This window comes from Centruroides sculpturatus, unplaced genomic scaffold (assembly GCF_000671375.1).
Source record: "Centruroides sculpturatus isolate CEXI.00-Female unplaced genomic scaffold, Cexi_2.0 scaffold136, whole genome shotgun sequence".
Lineage (NCBI taxonomy): Eukaryota > Metazoa > Arthropoda > Arachnida > Scorpiones > Buthidae > Centruroides > Centruroides sculpturatus.
This window is the reverse complement of record NW_019384534.1, coordinates 494,556-507,626: the sequence shown is the minus strand read 5'-3', so window position 1 is coordinate 507,626 and position 13,071 is coordinate 494,556. Positions and strand designations below refer to the sequence as shown.

At 31.7% G+C, this 13,071-nt stretch overlaps 1 protein-coding gene across 1 annotated transcript in view; it reads left to right on the top strand.

The window, feature by feature from the left end:
- LOC111623131 (akirin-2-like) overlaps positions 1–8,683 on the top strand; it is a 43,401-nt gene extending 34,718 nt beyond the window's left edge. Inside the window, exons 3-4 of the mRNA XM_023365615.1 lie at positions 2,549–2,620; positions 7,270–8,683. Of these exons, the coding sequence (XP_023221383.1) occupies positions 2,549–2,620; positions 7,270–7,280 (83 nt within the window). The 3' untranslated portion in view covers positions 7,281–8,683. The remainder of the gene's footprint in view (positions 1–2,548; positions 2,621–7,269) is intronic.
- Positions 8,684–13,071: the final 4,388 nt, after the last annotated feature.

Genomic DNA, 13,071 nt, shown 5'->3' with positions numbered 1-13,071 from the left:
AGTTACAATAAATTAAGTTAATATATAATTATATATACAGTACCTAATTTATATATAATTAATATATAATTATATGTACAGTACCTAATTTATATATAATTTATATATAATACTAAACAGACGATAGCAAACTCAATTTAGCCGCTCCGTAGCGTGGCGCAGGGCGGAGGAAAGTAGTTCGGCTGCTCATCCACTATTGGTCCAGACTCTATCAATCTTGTCGCGAAATGAGTCGGCAAAGATGTTTTAGGAGATGCTTTATACGAATGTTGCTACAATTTTTTCGCTACCTTATAGGAATTGTCATTATAGGAACTCACGTTATAGGGGGGTCGACTGTATTTCAAATTACAACAAGCACACAAAAAGATGCATTTCATAAACATTAGAATTTCAAATATTTGAATAATAAAAATTTTAAATTAGTTTGTTGTCATAGCAACCACAATTGCATTACATTACACATAAATAAAGTATTGTTTCAATTATCTTTTCTATCTCAGGTCACAAACCCAACAACTTTAACTTAATTAATATAAAATATATCTTTATGTAAATAAAAACATGTTCTGTATTCTATTTTAGGAACGATACATACGTAAAACATAGGAACAAAAATTAGCTACTGCTAATACTTTGATAAAGTCATACAAGAACAATATACACATAAGTTACTTTATCCAAGCAGCTTTTTTAGTCAACAGTCATGTTTATTTTAAGTCAATCTTAAATTTTTATCTGTTTTTGTCATAAAGAAACTGATAGTATATTATTTAAACAAATGTTTCTGCATCAAATAACATTAGACAACTCCTCTCATTATGTCTTCCACTAAAATAGCATGTGGTTGTAATATAGTTTGTGACTACAGAATAATGCATACTAAAATAAAATTTTTATTGAAAAACTCCTTAATATATTTAGCTTTAATTTTTTACAAGTTAGAAGACTTGTGTAAGAAAAAACCAAAGCAAATGTAGTTACAAGAATGAACTCAAAGTAACAAAACTGGTGTTTCTGAAAGAAAAGGTCATTAAAAATATTAGTATGAAAATTTCCTTCCCTCCTTCAATATCAATTTATAAATGTTTTATTGTTGAATTAATAAGTTTCTGCATACAGTGTGTGCTGATGGCTTGCCACTCAGGCAGAATTATCTATTTTAGCTCACACATGGAGTTGTATTGCTTTCCATTTGCATATACAGCTTTTGTGAGTTCTTCCCTTGGGTTTTCTACAGGACTGCTAGGTGGCCAGTCAGTAATGTGAACATTTGCTAAAAACCAGTCAAAGGTTTGCTTTGCTCTGTGAATCAGAGCATTATCTTGCTGAAACATGAAATTTAGCTCTTAAATTTTTTCTGAAGATGGCAACAAGTGGTTGACAAGCACATTTTGATGGTTCTTGCATTCATGGAATTAATTTAAAATGTAACATCTGTTTTTCTGTGCCATCTGAAGCTTGGCCAGATTATCACAGTTGCCTCCACCTTACCATTTAGAAAACATTTTGCTTTTCTTTTTGAATATCATGCCAATAAAACTGCCAGCCATCTGGACTATCTAAAATAAATTTTTTTTTTATCACTGAATATTAACTTTTCCAGGCCATTATTACTTGTGCAAATTTCAGTCTCTTTTGAGTATTTGATGTAATTAATACAATAGAACCTCGATTATCCAGACTAATTGGGGATGAAGGTAGTTTGGATTAGGAAAAATTCAAATAATCAAAACAAATACTTAAATTTGTCTTTTAATGATAATACAACATGTTTTCTTTTCGATGACATATTGGTAATATTAAAAATAAGAAACAAATCAAAAAATCAAATTAAAAATCAAATATTTAAGAAACAAACATTCGTATTAAATTTGGACTACTACTGACAGAGCTTTTATCAAAGTACAGTGCTAACAGACTACCTATTGTTTAAAAGGTCCTCTGGTGGAACAAGAAGACGGATTTTATAAAATAAAAAGCAGTTGAAACTGCATTTTTATGAATAAAACTTTGACAAACTATTTATCGTTTTATGATGATTAAAATTTTTTTGTCGCGTTCACGGCTTTTAAGTAATGTGTAAACCTTCGAGGCACGAGGCCCTTCAGACTGTGAGGCATAGGCGGTGGCCCATGTCGCTCAGGCCTTACGCCGACCTTGGTAATAGAAATGATGTAATTTGAATATAAATTATTTATAAATACATATGTCAAGTTATATTTTTATTACGACATAAAATATATTTAAGAGTTTATGACCACTGTGCTGGGTGAGACGTTGTTGAAACAAAAAACTTTATGCATTCCATCATGTACATAAACAGTGTTGTAATTTGCCAAGTGCAAATCAGCAAATTTGTAAAATTTTTGTTTATTTTGAACAATCCAGATAATAGAGGTCTGGATAATCGAGGTTCTACTGTACTTGTAAAAATTTTCTTGCACATTATTATTATTATATATCTGATATTAAATATGTCTTGAATTACAAATAAGTTTCCAATCTAAACTGAAAAATGAACTATATTATTATTATTTTTTTCCAGAACAATATGATACTTTTGTTAAGTTCACATATGATCAAATTCAAAAAAGGTTTGAAAATGGTACACCTAGTTGTGAGTATCTGTTTTTTTTAATAAATTTTTTACAGTTTATATTTTATTAAATAATTCCTATATAAGAAATATAAATATATATATTTAGTAGCAAAGTTAGATGTACAGTACGTTATTGGTTCACAAGTTTGTATTGAAATTAAAGTATAAGACATAATAGTAATTGTAGATGTTAAGTTTGCTTGCTTATCATTACAACCTACCTTGTCAGCCACTCATTAACTTATTGCTTATACTTTACAATTTATTTATAATCTTTAAATAATGAGCAAATGGTAAAAATGAGCTAATAAATTTTGAGGGTAATAATGTCTGACAATAAATTTTTGTAAATAACTACTACTATTCATGATATCAAGTCACTGTATTGAAAATTTTAATCAATCAGATTCTACAGTGCAATTGAAAAGTTGTTTCACAGTGGGTAGAAAAAAGGAGCTTCTAGGAACTATTGGATGTCACCATTTGGCTGAGCCATGTGGGTGTGACCCACAGCAGACCAACCTTACAATTGCACTGTATATTGAATCTAAGGAAAGCATTGATCAGTATTGTACACTGGTCACTAAGTTGAAGGTATTGTATGAAATGAGAGATATGTTTCTGACTAGTAACACAAATTGAAATATTGTTGGTGATGCTGTGTACCACAGAGGAGAAACAGTATTTACAAAATAATTTACTGTGCAATTTTTTGGATATTCATATCTTGTTAATTGTAAAAGTTCAATGATTTAAAAGAATTTTATGTATGTATTAACATTATTGAGAAAGTTTAGTATAGATACAAGATTAAAATTTATGTTCCAAAATTTAAAAGCTATAAAAAATGGATGAATAGAAATGTTTTTGATTTTGTATTTCAATGGGTTCCAAAGTAATGGTTTATTCTCAGTTTTAAATCCAATACTAGGGAGTCTAAATCTTGTATATCAGGCACAGGTATCCCTTGATTAATGCAATTAATTAATCCCTCAATGCTATCATGTATATCAAAGTCGCATTAATCAAATACTGATAAGTTGGTACTTGACCAATCAATCACCACCTGCTGGTGGTGATTGTTTTTTGGTTAATAACAAATATTTTTATTTCATCATCCATGAGAAAAGTTTCCATGATAAAAGTGTGTAACTAATTTAAAAATAAATCTTAACCTACCTTTGTCATGCAAATTATACTCAGTTTGGTTTTTTTTTTCACTTGATGTATGAGGAACACAATCATCATGTTGTAACAAATCTTAGTATGCTCCAAGTTCACATTATTTGTTAATTTTTAGCAATTCTCTCCTGAAAATTTTCTTTGTATATGGCTTTTGGTCACCCTTTACGTTTTGTTTGGAATATTTTGAAGTAAAGATACAACACTTCAAAACCACATTTGACATGTCTGATGTTCAGGAGTATCATCCCCATACATTTTATGAATATTTTTTTTACTGTTTGTATAACTTTATACTTTATATCCTTTATGAAAGTTTAAAAAAACCATACATAATAAGCCTGATATGCATTTTATCCACAGACATTTCAATTTGATTTTATGAAAACGAAATTCAAACTACGGTTTTAAAATAATACAATATCCCATTGGCAGTAATGTGTTAAATTTCACAACTATATCATAGCTAAATTACATCCTCAGCAAGAAAATAGCAAATTCACCAACATCTTATTTACTAAGAAAAACATATCTGTGTTAAGTAAAGACAACTGTTAAAGCAGCATTAATTAAAATTTTTGCTATGTGTATAAAGGGATTGCCACAATTAATTTTGCATATTAACTATAACCACATTAAGTAAGGGATATCTGTATTGTGCAATTGGGTAGGAGCTTCACATTATATACTTTACATAAAAGGGGTTTAGCACAATGTAAGATTGTCGCTATAAAATATTAGTTTTCAGATTCTATATATTCTAACTGATAACTTATGCATTGTTTGTGCAATATATGTCTTCTTCATCTCTCTAATCAAATCAGTTCATTTTGCTAAACACTTCTGTGTTTAGCTAAATGTAATTGAAATAGGACAATGTCAACTTGTGTTTTATTATTATTATTTTATAATTGATTACATTTTTTAATGCATATTGCAAAAAGGAAAAGTAAACTGGTTGCACATGTAGTGTTGTTTACAAGGTTACAATAATTTATTGTTTTGTAATTTATCACACAAATCTTTTCAAATGTAAAGTTGTTGAAATATTTAATACAAACAATTCAAATAGTCTTGGGATAACATTATGCAAACATTTATGAATTATTAAATCTGTCAGTAATTATGATGCAATACTTTTAAGATAAGAATATTATGAGGTGTGTTTTTAAACTAAGGTCTGATTTGAAAACAAGAAAAAGGAAAGATAAAAATTTATTTTAGCCAAAAGACAATTTTTTTCCAGGACATGGTCAAGTGGGCACCAGACATCTGGGTGACAAAATAATAGGTCAATAATAGACAAATTGAAAATTTGTTATTGTTTCTTTATTAAAATCACCATTCTTTCCTATCAGTCCATTACATGGTAAATTTAAATACAGTAGTGTCGATTATCCGAAAGTCAATCATCCGAAACGTCAATTATCCGAAAGAATTCCAGTCGGCAAATTTAAATTTTTGCCAGTGCTGTGGCGCTGCAATCTTTGGCTATGTCTTGGGCTACTCAAATATTTTACGTTTTTGATACTAAATTAACTTCTGATATATTATTTTTTATTGTTTTTATACTTTTCAATATATTTATTTTGTACAAACAAAATAAAAAAATAATTCTTAATGATACAATAGTCTTCGTTAGGCTTAACATCGACGAAAATTCAGCACAAAGCAACACGCAACGGAGAAAAATTTCAACATCGGATACGTTAAACTATTTTTTTTGTACGTAATCGGTTATCCGAAATATCGGTTATTTGAACAACCCTAGTCCCCAATTGATTCGGATAATCAACGCTCTACTGTATATACAAGGCCACATAAATATTCTATTATATTTTCCCTATTGTAACTTTTCACAAAATTCTTCGGTTGGCTTCAACACCTCCTGCTGCTTTTTCATAATCAACATCATATGTTGTTTTGAATTTTTTTTGTTCATTTATAAACATCCATAAATTCGGATGATTTGTGATTTATATTTATAATTATGTTTTACCAATATTTACAAAAAAATTGCCAAATTGTATGCTTGCAAACTCTGCAAAACTTAAGTTTGTTACCCAATTGACTGTTGCCTACTTGAATACTATTCAGTTGACCATATCCCAGCTGTCACAAACCCATTTTTCCTACATAGTCATAATTGATTTGCATTTAATTTACTTTCCTGACTGTCAAGTACTGTACATCACTAAGGAAAAAAAGTATTGGAATCGTGTCAAATTTGACCCTCCCAGTTTTCCGCAAATCTCCACATTTTGAGACCACCTGAAACCAAAAAGAGTCAAAAACTCTGCAAAAAAAATTCATGTGTTGGCGTAAGACAGCGTTTCTCAAAGTGGGCGATAACGCCCCCTTGTGGGCGCTGGAGGCTGTCAGGGGGGCAGTAGAAGGTTCATAGAGAATTGGGGGGCGTTAAGGAAATATAGAGGGGCGACGGCAGACAAATTCTATATATAAAAATTCTACGGAATATATATAAAATGTTTACTTTTTATATATTTTTTATTTTTTATTGAAGATCACAACTTGAATATTTCTAACACATTGACTTTTATTTTAGCTCAGCGTTTCTCAAAGTAAGCAATAACGCCCCCTTCTGGCGCGATGAATAGATCTATGATAGAGGCAGGGTATTGAACGGTGACCAAAGGCAAAATTGGGGCTGATAAGAGGAAACATTGCGTTTAATGGTTTCCAGATGATGAGAACAATGTACAGTAAGGGCACAAAGTGTGAGATTCATAGAAAAGTTTTCCTAAGAATATTTTTAATCCTTTTCTCACACAAGAGAAAATGGGTTAGGGGGCGTTGGGTATAACTTTATGGAACAAAGGGGGCGGTGGATCGAAAAAGTTTGAGAATCACTGGCGTAAGATTTTAAAATAAAATCTCACAAAAGCCGGGAAAGTTATGCAACTCATTGTTAGAGTTGATATTGTCACTACTTTCCTTACTCCATTGTCATAGAAGTCAGTTGTTAATGTCTCAAGCCATTTGGTAATGCCATTTTTCAGTTTGTTCTCATTTTCAAAATGTTTTGGGATAGGCTCTTTCTTTAAATGCAAAAATGGGTTGTAATCATTTGACACAAGATCAGGACTAAGATGGGCAGTCAAAAATCAATACTTGACTTTGCAAATGTCACTGTTCAAATGTTGCAACAATATTGCTGGGAAATTTTTGATTGCCTGCCTTATAGCCCTGATTTCTTGCCAAGTGACTATTGCCTATTTTTTGCATTTAAAAGGCTTTCGTCATTGCAGTTTGGAAATAACAATAAATCAAAACATAGCATTACCAAATGGCTCAACATTGGTGATGGACTCTGACAGTGGAATAAATAATTCACAAAACTGTTGACAAAGTATCAAAAATGTGTTTTAATATGTATTTTATATTTATACAAAATTCTTAATTTTAAAATATAAAGTATCTGTGAGCATGCTAAATATTAGAATATTATTTTTTTTTCTTTACAGATTTGTCTTAAACTACATTGGATAATTCAGCAGTGGAGCACTAGAGTGTTGAGAATTCAGTTGTATAACTTTTTAAATTCAGAAAACATGAACAATGTGGAAATAAGAATAAAAAAAAATAATAATAATAATAAACTTTTTTGTTGACCTTACTGCATTACAAGTGCGAACATTAACAGGTGTTTTCTGTTTTTGCAAGGGACATGTGAATGTGCAATGTTGCCTCCTATAATATGCCTTGGTAACTTTGTCATTCAGACTACCCGCTGAAGGCAGTTTAAAGATGTGTCGTCGACGAACTCTGTGCTAACACTTTGAATAACAGTATGTATATGGATCACGTATGGAAGCTAGCTGTTGATAATACAGCAGATAAACACAGCATTGTATATTTTATTTCTTCTTAAGATAATTTAGTAAGTGTTTTTCATAGGGGAGAAAAAAATCTATATCGTTCTCAAGCCAGATTTGGCTCGCACATAATTGCATCCCGTGTAGATTTAATTATCGAATATGTAGTTGCAACATATGAAATCAAATTTCTGTTCGCCAGAGTAGTTTGAAACGGCTTCCATTTCGGCAGAATCAGGGCTTCACTTGTCGCTCCAAGTGTTAGAATACTACTATCATTTTTTTTTAACTGTATTTACTCTTCCTCTTAATGCCCAACTAAAGGTAAATATATATTCTGTGATGTGCCATGATTTAAAATGTTTGGAAGTGTTTTTTATCATTGTAAAATACTCTTCCATCATCAGTTTCCTTAATTTAGTTTTTGTCCGTTCAGATTGTGTTTCCTTTTGTTTTTTATGTACATCAAAATTTGATAAACATGTAGCACAGAAACACAGAATTAGTTTCATTTTTGTAATTTTTAAGTTGTATAAGAAAATTTCAGCGAGGACAAAGGATAAGTTTTTGAATACTTACAAAATTTCTGTGGCAGCACCTGTGTTTTTATGTCTTTGTAAAGATTCAAAACAATAAAAAAGAAACAACTCCCACGGAAGAGTAAATTTTATATTTTGATTAAAATATAATATATGAGGGGATTATTGTAGAAGTTAATGCGCCCAACTTGAGATTTGTGATAATTTGTTGAGAGATGTAATAAGTACTTACGTTAATACAGTGTAGAAAACTACTTGAGTTTTGGAATTTCAGTAACGCTTATAAAGCTTGTTTGAGAGGCTGAAATTTCATGTTATCGGTACATTTTTTCATTATAAAAATTTTGTTCTTAGTAAAATAACTGACAAACTAGTCAGAAGAGGTTTTTCAAATGCTGAAATTCGGTTCTCGAGAGTTCCGAATTTGACATTTAATATAAAGGGCATTTATCGATTTGGAAAAATTTGTTAACGACCCAAGTGACGAACTAATCTTTTTTATTTTGAAAATTGTTTATAAAAAAGGAAACATAGATTTTACAGTACAATAGAAGAAATATATACTATTTGCTGATATTTTTTTAAAAAATTGTAATGTATCTATCTAAAAATTGTATGTAAAATGTGTTATACCGAGGAAAACGAAATGGATCGATAGCCTCGAAGGCCAATTTTATTGCATTATTCATCTCTGGGAAATTGTCCGTGGGTTAACTGGAGAAATGGTAACGACTATAAAATACACCTGTAGTAGATTGGAATTTCCAAAAAATGCAATCTTTTGTTGGAATGGAAAATATATAACAAATGTAAGTAATTAAAAGGATCTGTGAGACAAAAATGGAGCAGTGGAAAAGAAAAAAATATTCAATAATTTTAATAATAATATCTAGGAATCTATTAAAAAAATAATAAATAATTTTTAGAGAATATATAAAGAAAGAAATTGCATTGTACAGTGAAGTTTTTGAAAATTCCGAACTGTGCTTGACCAGTTCGAAATCTGGAATTCTCTAGATATATGCTTCAGATGCTTTTGATGATTATTTTTTTTTCCTTTTATTTATGTATTAATTTGTGCCGTTTATTAAAAATGATAAATTAATAAAACATCTATACACTTTAATTGCTGATTTTTTTTACTGTTTTATCTCAATGCGGCTCCACACATTTGGTATTTGACAATGCTAAATAATTGCCCATTTTCCAAAGTGTTTGTCACATTGCATGCACATGTTACATGCACTTGGTTATTTGCAGTGTATTGGTCTTTTGTGGGAATTAAGAGTTTATCCAAGATTCATTCCCTTTGATCTGGTATGGTTATACCAACAAGAATGGGAAACGGTGAAGGCCAAATATTTGTTGAGCAAAATCACTAGTAAATCATTTGAATTACTCGGTATTGACCAAATGTTTGCTCGGCATTCTGCAAATATCGAATTTGTAGAACCGTCTTTGGATCGTTCACATGATTTGAGCTGGTTAAGGATGAGAAATTACCAATGTACACACCTAATTTTAAATTTTTGTAATAGTTACGATAATATCTGATTAAATTCTCATTTGAGCATGTGTACAACAAGAATTTTTGTATCTAACTGGCCTTCAATCTCCTTTAGAGTCAGTTTTCATATTCGCTTCCAACTGATCTAGAGGGATATAAATTTTGAGTGTATTGTCATCTTTTGGAGAATATCATGGAAGAAATTAATTTGACAGCAGTCGTATGCTTACTGAATAACAATTGAAAAGCCTGGTTAGTTTTACAGAAGCTTTTATAATTAAAATAGACATTTTCCATTTTGCAGACTTGCAAATTTAATGTTGCTACTAGCTTGATTGAGAACATAGTAACTAGGAAGATTAATGTATTCTCTTCCTGTTCCTTAACTTTTGTTCACTGAATAAAGAAAATTCTTACTTAAATGTTTAATTCTTATTCCATCAACTAGTTTTTGCATTTAGTTTTAAAGTTACAATATACATGGAAGATCTTGTAGTTTGCATGTATAATTTAGACAAGAATTAGATGCAGAAATGCCACAAAGTTTATTTGTTACTAAATATGTGGAAAGATATTCAGTGAATGATGGATTGGATGCAGTTCTAATGTGGAAGAATCTGTCTGAAGTCCAGAGTTAATGATTTGTTGTTGTGAAAGTGAAAATCTTTGCAATTCCTCAATATGACAGTTGATTTTAATTCATCTACTTGCACCTTCCAACTATTAGTACAGATGATGTCTGTAACAACATGGAGAAAAATTGAGATTTGTGCAGAAAAACTGAGGATAACAAATAACTTATTAGCTTGTATAGAGATTGTGATCATTCTGTACATATTGCAGGATTCAAAAAGGAATTTAAAAGCATATAGAATTTCAATCAGAAAATTTACTGAATTGGTAAGGTGTTAATTTTATAGTAATACACAATTTCACCTCAAATAGTTATTTGGTTCCAGAAACCACCCAAATTCAATTTCTTGCCAAACTTGAAGCAGTGGCTATGCCATCTGCTTCAAGTTTGATTGAAAAATGTCAATGGTGATTCTAGTTTTGAGCTCTGGTATAATAGAAAAGGTCATTAATGAAATCTCGAAAGAAAAAAGTTGCACTGTGTCAAATCTGGAGAATTAAGCCAACTAACCTGCAAAAAGTTTAGCGAAGAAATCAGTCATGCCATGGTTTTGTCAGAAGATCTAGTGTTTATTTCACCCTTGCCCACTTTGTAAGGTGTTAATGCCAGTTTTGAGCACTAAGAATCATCTTAGTGCTCAAAACTGGAATCATTACTGCGGCCAGAGTGGGTATCCTGTTTTGAGTCATAAATTGAATTTGGATGGGATGCTTATATTATATTGATGACACTCGAAGAAAAATGACCAAGTAAAACTATGCATATTGCTATAAATTAACACCTAATCAATTTTGCACGTCCTCTTGATTAAAGTTATGCTTTCAAAGTCGTAAATTCTTTTCAATCATCCTGTATAAAACAATAGATGCATGATGACAATATGACCTCAATTTAAATGAAGATTCACAAAGAAACTTTCCATTTATGATGAGAATTTACTTTAAATGACTGCTCTGTAGTTCAAACATTTAAATTCTGTATATGATTCGACTTAATCCTGCGAGCAAATAAATGACAGCGATGCTCCGAATTTTTAATTATTCTGCGAACAGATATTTGGAAGAACCACTTTTGTTTCGTTTATAAGTAGTTTACGTTTATGAAATCTTTATACAAGATAGTGAAAAACTGAAAAATTTTGAAATTCGAATTATCTCGAATCTGAATTACTCGATAAAATTGTAGGAATAGAACCCTGACTCATTGCAAAGATACGCTTTGCGTGCATTCGTAAAGTCTTTCGAGTCGTTCATAAAATGCAAGTTCTACTCGTGTATACTCGATGTTGACGTTTCAAACTATTGATATAAGGAAATACAGTAGTTCACATCATGAAGAAAATGGCGATATTCATGTTTGTAAATTACTCGCGTGTATAAATTGTGGATAAAAAAAATGAAATGATACGAATAAAGGCGCACGTTAAGCGGTGGCGCGAATTCCTATATGAAAAATGGCGATTGCCTGAGACTCCAAACCAATCTTATAGACATTACTTTAGTAAGAATATCGAAATTTAAATTCTGCACGACGTCGGGAAACTCACATTGTCGGTATGGCACAGGCGCAGAACATAATTAATTGCCTTTAACGGGCCCACTTACTCGTTGCCTTAACTTTCTGAGATTTTTGTGATGATCTAATTCGTTAGAAAGTCACACAATTCGTGTTGCCAATTTTTGTTGGTTTCCCCTTGGAGAAGTTTTCTCCGCGTGGATGAAACCACCGAATGCTGGTAGTTTGTTTTTAAATACTCTCCGCCCTGTGGGCACTAAGAGGGCCTCCTTTTGCAGGCCCATTATGGGTGCGGCCATGCCCACAATGGGGCTGCCGGGTAGTAAGGGACGGGGCCCAACATATCCGAACGGACCACCCCCCGAAAAATTCCTGGGGATTTTTCGACCCGTTCGGATTCGAATCCGGGTCCCCCAGAGCTGTAGGCTGCCACCTTGACCGCTCGGCCATCCGGCCGCAGAATGCTGGTAGTTGGTCGAGTCCTCGTGAAAGGAATGGTCGCGTGGAGTTTTCCGAAATGAATCACCTTGTAAGACATTTTGCAATTTTTCTTTAGTACAAAGCATTTCTAAAAATATTCAACTATCACTGTTTTGAATACGTTCTTGCCAGAGCCGTAACTAGGCAGGTGCAACAGGTGCATTCGCACAGGGCACACTTGGAAGGGGGGGCCCAAACTGCTGTTCACAAGAAATTATAGTTTTAAATCTTAAATTTTTCCTTCTTTTTATTGGCGATTACATTTTGCCTTATTTAGACCCTAGATGTCTGCTCACCAGTGTTCTCAACCGTGGCGACTTTTAGAGGGACGTAGTGAGATAGCGGAGACCACAGACAAATCAGCCAAAAGTAGCGACTTTTGAAATTTTGTTTATTTATTTTTTGAGACATTTAAATTTATGTTTATAGTTTTCAAATTTATAGATTTTTTCTCTACTTTATAGAGCTCTCTGGCAACGACTAATATTATTATGATATACAAAACTGTATTTCTAGATTTTTCTACAGTGTGCAGAGCTAGAAATCTGTAAAGGTAACATTTTGTAAGAAAAATAAATCTGCCCAGGAATTTTTTTAATTGCTAAATTGCTAAATAGAAGACGTGGTAACTCTCGAATAAAATGTTAGTCTCGAGGTTGTAAAAGGCGTGCAGAAATTCTGACATAACTTTTTGTTTTGTAGTGGTATGCATATGTGTTGTATACCTCAACGGCGGATTAAGCGGTAAGCAAACTATGCGCCCGAATAGGACCTCG